An 8059-nucleotide genomic window follows, 5' to 3' on the forward strand; every position below is an offset into this window, starting at 1 on the left:
GGCGGTTTATATTGTAGCGTCCCGGAAGAGTTAGTACGGCAAGGGATTCTGGGTATTTGTTCTGTTGTGTTTGTTGTGTTACGGTGCGCATGTTCTCCCGAAATGTTTGCCATTCTTGTTTGGTGTGGGTTCACAGTGTGGCGCATATTTGTAACGGTGTTAAAGTTGTTTATACGGGCACCCTCAGTGTGACCTGTATGGCTGTTGATCAAGTATGTCTCGCGTTAATTTGTGATGAGAACAGCCAGTAGATATTATGTGACTCAAGGAAATGCCTTTAAGGTTTATTGGCACTCTGTACCTCTCCCTACGTCCGTGTACACAACACCGTTTTAAAACGTCATACATTTTACTTTTAGATACCGATAATTGTGAAACCGATACCGATAATTTCCGATATTACATTTTAAAGCATTTATCGGCCGATAATATCGGCAGCCTGTTATTATCGGACATCCCTACTCAACATTGATTAAATGTCGTCAAAAAGCATGTTGTTCCAATGTTAGGTTTGAGTCGCTCAACGTCAGGACCTAATTCAACAAGTTTTAAACGTTGCTGGGTGGTTGCACTTTGTGCTGATACACACCAGGTATTATTATTATTAGGGACCGCAAGTCCCTTTGTAAAGGAATCCCAAAGGGAGTCCTTTACAATGGTACAGAGGACTATATTGTTATTGTAAGGATTATTATTATTATTATTTTTCCGCAGCTTTGCGCACTACTTTGCCCCCCTCAACATGCTTCAAAACTCACCAAATTGTACACACACATCAAAAAACGCGAACAAAACTCTTTAGTGGAAAAACCAAACCCCAAAAATCAAAATTGCGCTCTAGCGCCCCCTAGGAAAAAAACACAGACACAACTTCCTCTAACTCCCAGTACGAATATCGTAGAGACATGCAACAAAAACCTCTATGTAGGTCTGACTTAAAGCTAGATTTCATACACTGACATCCTTCAGCAAAAATCAACAGGAAGTTGGCAATCACCCCTTCAAAACAAAAGTTTCATAAAAACACTAATTTTTGCCTCTTTGAGCTGTAATTTGACCCCCTTAAAATACTTCAAAACTCACCAAACTTTTTACACACATCAGGACTGGCGGAAATTGCGATCTAATAAAAAAAACAAACCCCAAAACTCAAAATTGCGCTCTAGCGCCCCCTAGGAATAAAACACAGACAAAACTGCTCCTCGGAGGAAAACACAGACAAAACTGCTTGTAACTTCCGGTAGGAATGTCTTAGAGACATGAAACAACAACCTCTATGTAGGTCTCACCTAGACCTACCGTAATTTCCGGACTATAAGCCGCACCTGACTATAAGCCGCACCAGCTAAATTTAGGGGAAAATACAGATTGCTCCATATATAAGCCGCACCCGACTATAAGCCGCAGGGTTTTGATGTGTAATTAGCGTAGTATATAGGGGTTCCTGCTACCACGGAGGGGATTGTCAGGACAGAGATGACTGTTTGGGAACGCAAAGCGTCCCATTTATTAACTATAAATCTTTCAATCATTCAATCAAACTTTCACATCTTTGACATGGCGAACAGCATTCGTGCAGAGTACAAATAATACAACGGTGCAAAGTAATACAAAGTGCTCGCCTGTACGTTATCAAAATAACCAGCGGTATATGAAAAGTCAGTCTTTAATCATTGTGTCATCGTCTTCCTCCTGCGTACTAAAACCACCGAAATCCTCTTCGTCGGTGTCGGAGAAGAACAGGCCGTATATAAGCCGCACCCTTGTATAAGCCGCAGGGACCAGAAGGAGGGGAAAAAGTAGCGGCTTATAGTCCGGAAATTACGGTACATTTCATAGATTGACATCCTTCAGCAACTAGCACCTGCCAAATATGCGGGCCCGACCAACGCTGCTTGCAGCTTTAATTATTATTATTATTTCCTTTTTGCAATTGTACTCACATCCTTGTAATTTACAGTATACCTGTTAGAGTGCTTTCTGCTGGATTCACAGCTGCAGCACTTCTTTGGCCTGCAGTTAGCGACAAAAGTCTCTACAGATGTACATTTTGAAGCAGAAAAAATGTATCTTGATACGCGGGGGAATGCAAAACTGCGACTAGTCGGGGCTCTACTGCAATGATAGCGCCTTTATTTTACCTTGGCAAGTGTGTAAATTCCATTCTGGAGTCTAAAAAAAAACCAAAACATTTCTCTTTCCACTTTCAAGCTTCGGGAGAGAAGAAGCACGACGGACGGCGTCGCATCTTGCGAGACGGCCTCATGAAAGTCTACATATGCCAGCTGGTGTGGCGCTCCGCATTCGAAGTGAGCTTCCTCTGTGGCCAGTACGTCCTGTACGGCTTCGAGGTGATCCCCTCGTATGTGTGCACCCGCTCGCCCTGCCCGCACACCGTGGACTGCTTCGTGTCTCGCCCCACGGAGAAGACCATCTTCCTGCTGGTCATGTACGTGGTGTCCTTCCTCTGCCTGGTCCTGACCGTTTTCGAAATCGTCCACTTGGGCGTCGGCGGCGTCCGCGACACCTTCCGCAGGCGCAGCGCCCTCCGGCCAGGCGTGCTCCCCTCCTCGCATGCCTTAGCCTCAGCGCCGCCAGAATATCACGCCGCCATGAAAAAGGGAGGAAAAGTCGGGCTGAGGAACTCGCCAGCAGGCGATTCTGGTATGGACAGTTTCGGTGACGAGGCCAACTCATCCCGGGACCTGGAGCGGTTGCGCAGGCACTTGAAGCTGGCCCAGCAGCACCTGGACCAGGCCTACCACACGGAGGAGGGAAACCCCTCCCGCAGCAGCAGTCCGGAGGTCCACACTGCAGCACAAACGCCGGCTGAGCAGAACCGCCTCAATTTTGCCCAAGAAAAGCACCAAGAGGCGAGCGAAAAAGGTAATCACCTTCTGTCCACCAAAGAGTGGGTTTGTCTGGCCCTCTGTTTGAAACTTCTTTTCAACACTTGTTAATCTTTTTCCTAACAGTAAATTAAGTGGGTTCCGCAATAAGAACGCGATAATAGACTTTATTTATCCCACATGGTTGCTGCATGTGTAAAATTGTGAACAAGACAAACCATAAACGTGACTTAATATAAAAAACATTAATGGAAAAGTAAAAAGTAATGCAAATGAAGAAGGAAAGTAATACATATAAATAACACACACCGAACTTGGAAAGTCAAGTCAATATTATTTTTATATTCCTTATTCCAGATGTCAGCAGAAGTAAAAATAAATTTTTGTATACAGTAAAGCAGGTCTACACTATGTCCTTACTTAAAAGCATATAGCTAAATTTGTATCACGCAACACTCGTTGGCATTGATTATACATTGAAATCTTACTTTGGATCCCCCCCCCCCTCCCCTTTTATTGTGAAAGTTGGTAGCCATGAGAATTTTACAACAACTCATGATGCGATTCCGATTCTTGGAGTGATTAAACATGGTTGGCATATCGATTCATGCAATACGTTCATACTTGCCAACCATCCCGAATTTTCCGGGAGACTTCCGAATTTCAGTGCCTCTCCCGGGACAACCATCCTCCCGAATTTCTCCCGATTTCCAGCCGGACCAGAGTGCGGGACAGCCTGTCGTCACGTCCACTTTTCCTCCATATAAACAGCGTGCCGGCCCAGTCACGTTATAACATCTACGGCTTTTGGAGCTCAGTGCGCAACTGCACACACAACAAGAAGGAGACTATTATATATGTCTCCGTTATCCATAGATTTATCTATAACCCATAAAGTAGGCAGGTGTTTATTCCAGCCGGCACGTTAATACACTGACACACAACATCCGGATTCCCATCATGCATTGCTTCAAAACTACGGCAAGTAGTAATGTCCAAAAACATAACAGTATGGTTAGAAAAGATGGTTAGAAAGATAGTGACAGAGAATAGAACGAGGATGGACAATTCAACCCTAAACTCACTCCTTTCCTGCAAATTACATTTCACAGATGCTGCCCATACCTATGCTCCTTCAAAGGCTGTGCTACTGGCTGCAAAGCATTGCACTTTCAAATACAACTATGAGTAGAGGAGTGTTATGTGTGTGTATATGTGTAAATAAATATATATATATATATATATATAATATTTATATATATATATATATATATATATATATATATATATATATATAATATTTATTTATATATAAAATAAATACTTGAATTTCACTGAATTCTAGCTATAAATATACTCCCCCCAAATCTCCTGAATTCGGAGGTCTCGAGGTTGGCAAGTATGAATATGTTTGGTATGGAAATGATAACTAAATCGTTTTTAAAACAGGTTATTTCCAATTCTAAAACGCAAATCAAAAAACAAAGATAGGGCCGTTTTTCGATTTTTATTATGTATGGCGGTTTTGAAAACAAACAAAAGGGTTGATTTTCATTAAAATATTGCCATAAAATTTGATTTTGCGCTGTTTTCCTTTTATGGATTTTTATTTTTCCAGAGAAACACAAAAATCCGATTTATGTTAATACAAAATGCAAAAATATGTGGTTATGTGTGTGATGACAAATTGAACCGGAAGCAGTATTTTAGCTTTTCCTTTGCGTTTAGCATGTTTTTAGCATATCTCTGTTATGCAGGAGTCCTATTGGTCCGTTTACCTTCCGTTCATTCTATTTCCAATTCTGAAACGCAAATCAAAAAACAAAATTAGGGCTGTTTTTTGATTTTGATTATATATGGTGGTTTTGAAAACAAACAAAAAAGGGTTGATTTTTATTAAAGTATTGCCATAAAATTTGATTTTGCGCTGTTTTCCTTTTTATGGATTTTTATTTTTCCAGAAAAACACAAAAATCTGATTTATGTTAATCCAAAATGCAAAAATGCATGGTTATCTGTGTGATGACAAATTGAACCGGAAGCAGTATTTTAGCTTTTCCTTCGCGTTTAGCATGTTTTTAGCATATCTTTGTTATGCAGGAGTCCTATTGGTCCGTGTATCATCCGTTCATTCTATTTCCAATTTTGAAACGCAAATCAAAAAACAAAATTAGGGCCGTTTTTTGATTTTTGTTACATATGGCAGATTTTAAAACAAACAAAAAAGGGTTGTTTTTCATTAAAATGTTGCCATAAAATTGGATTTTGTGCTGTTTTCCTTTTCTGCATTTTAACTACCGTATTCCAGAAAATTCACAAAAATTAAAAAAAAAAAGTTCATCCAAAATGCAAAAATGCGTGTTTATCTGTGTGATGACAAATTGAACCGGAAGCAGTATTTTAGCTTTTCCTTCACGTTTAGCATGTTTTTAGCATAACGGTAACATCTTTGTGCAGCAGGAGTCTTATTGTCGTTTTTAAAAAAGTGTTATCAAACAGTTGTCCAACTTTACTCAGTTGTTTTTGTGGTTAGAGTGTCCGCCCTGAGATCGGTAGGTTGTGAGTTCACCAAGTACCCAAGACTATAAACATGGGACCCATTACCTCCCTGCTTGGCACTCAGCATCAAGGGTTGGAATTGGGGGTTAAATCACCAAAAATGATTCCCGGGCGTGGCCACCGCTGCTGCCCACTGCTCCCCTCACCTCCCAGGGGGTCAACAAGGGGATGGGTCAAATGCAGAGGACAAATTTCACCACACCTAGTGTGTGTGTGACAACCATTGGTACTTTAACTTTAACTTTTTGTTTCAGAAATTAAAATAGAAAAAAATGGCCCAAAATGTGTCTTTTGATTTGCATTAGAGAATTCCAAATAGACCCGCGACCCCGAAGGGAATAAGCGGTAGAAAATGGATGGATGGAATTCCAAATAGAATGAAGGGAAGGTACACGGACCGTTATGCTAAAAACTAAAGCTATAATACTGCTTCCGGTTCAGTTTGGCATCACACAGATAACCACGCATTTTTGCATTATGGATGAACTTAAATTGAATTTTTGTGTTTATCAGGAAAAATTCATAAAAGGAAAACCGCACAAAATCCAATTTTATGGCAATATTTTAATGAAAATCAACCCTTTTTTGTCTGTTTTTAAATCTGCCATACATAATAAAAATCGAAAAACAGCCCTAATTTAGTTTTTTTAAATTTCCTTTTCAGAAATGGAAATAGAATGAACGGAAGGTACACCGACCACGTAAGCGCAAAGATGTTTAAAAACATATTTTTAAAAATTCGAGTCATAAAAATTGGAAATTTATTTTACAATTGAAATAAATAAGAATCAGGAATCGGATGTGAAATTGTTTTTTTTCTTCAAATCCCGGAGTAGTTATCAAATTAAATGTCAAGGGGCCTGTGTTCATCAGCCAACAATATAAAAAAATAAATAAAAAACATTTAAAAAATGTTTTTTAGTTGAATTTTGCATAAGTTAGATTCACTTAAAAGAAAAGGAGTACAATATTTTTACACAAATGCATTTTTTTTTGTCAGAATGCCATACAGGAATATTTTTAAATGATTTAATTGGTACCTCAATTATTTGCTTAAAACTTGGTAACAGTTTGATCTAAAGTACCGCTGGGGTGTACCGTATTTTTCGGAGTATAAGTCGCACCGGCCGAAAATGCATAATAAAGAAGGGAAAAAACATATATAAGTCGCACTGGAGTATAAGTCGCATTTTTTGGGGAAATTTATTTGATAAAACCCAACACCAGGAATAGACATTTGAAAGGCAATTTAAAATGAAAGCTGCAAGCAGCGATGGACGGGACCGACTTTGAGGGCTCATAAAATCCAAACCGGAGCAGTAATTAAAACTCTTTCATCAACTTTTAATCAGAAGGGTTCAATCTCTCTCCTGTGCTAACTTGAAGCCGACACAACAAACGCGCTCAGAGGAGATAATGTTTGAAAAAAGGTGACTGTTTTTACACAACTTTTGTTTTGAAGGGGGAATTGCAAACTTCCTGGGGGTTGTCAGTGTATGAAATATAGGTCTAAGTGAGACCTACATAGAAGTTTTTGTTTCATGTCTCTATGACATTCCTACTATGAGTTACAGGCAGTTTTGTCTGTGTTTTCTTCCTGAGGGGCGCCAGAGCGCAATTTTGAGTTTTGGGGTTTGGTTTTTTGATTAGATCGCAATTTTCGCCAGTCCTGATGTGTGTCCAATTTGGTGAGTTTTGAAGCATGTTAAGGAGGTCAAATTACAGCTCAAAGAGGCAGCGGTATAATAATAAAACGCTAGAAATACAATAGGGTCCTCTGTCCCAAAGGGACTCGGTCCCTAATAAATAAAGAATAGTGAACAACAGGCTGAATAAGTGTACGTTATATGAGGCATAAATAACCAACTGAGAAGGTGACTGGTATGTTAACGTAACATATTATGGTAAGTCATTCAAATAACTATAACATATAGAACATGCTATACGTTTACCAAACAATCTGTCACTCCTAATCGCTAAATCCCATGAAATCTTATACGTCTAGTCTCTTACGTGAATGAGCTAAATAATATTATTTGATATTTTACGGTAATGTGTTAATAATTTCACACAAGTCGCACCCCCGGCCAAACTATGAAACAAACTGTGACTTATAGTCCGAAAAATACGGTATTTTTGTGAATTTGTTTTGTCTTCTAACTCATCTTCGCACACATTGACCTGATCACCGCCTGTATAACCACCTGTGTGTGACTACTCTGCGTATATACATGATTAATGCAACTTTGTTTGTGATTAATCACACGAGTTAACTCCTTATGTTTGACAGCCCTAATTACAATAAAGATTCAGTGTTTCCCATAAACTGCCAAGATACCTGTGGCGGTGGGGGCGTGGCTACGGGCATGGCTATGGGCGTGGTCACCATGACATCATCGAGTAATTTGCATAATTTACTACAATGTTAGGATTTTCTCTAAAAAGGCTCAAAAAATGTATACTTACTAATTAATAATAACAGTTTTGTTTTAAACGTCCATCCATCCATCCATTTTACAATATAATTACAACACTTTATGTACATATTTATATACAGATTTGAACAATAACTGAAATATATTTATTAATTGTGGTTCTTACAAAAAATATATCTTATAAAATATAAAAGCTAAAATGTCTCTTAAAGCTCT

At 39.1% G+C, this 8059-nt stretch overlaps 1 protein-coding gene across 2 annotated transcripts in view; it reads left to right on the forward strand.

Moving 5' to 3' along the window:
• The window catches only part of LOC133659799 (gap junction gamma-1 protein-like), a 43427-nt gene that overhangs the window by 28651 nt on the left and 6717 nt on the right, over positions 1–8059 (forward strand). For both annotated transcript variants that reach the window (XM_062062555.1, XM_062062564.1), the window contains exon 4: positions 2212–2886. In XM_062062555.1, the coding sequence (XP_061918539.1) occupies positions 2212–2886 (675 nt within the window). The remainder of the gene's footprint in view (positions 1–2211; positions 2887–8059) is intronic.

The sequence above is a fragment of the Entelurus aequoreus genome, linkage group LG01 (genome assembly GCF_033978785.1).
Source record: "Entelurus aequoreus isolate RoL-2023_Sb linkage group LG01, RoL_Eaeq_v1.1, whole genome shotgun sequence".
Taxonomy (NCBI): Eukaryota; Metazoa; Chordata; class Actinopteri; order Syngnathiformes; family Syngnathidae; genus Entelurus; species Entelurus aequoreus.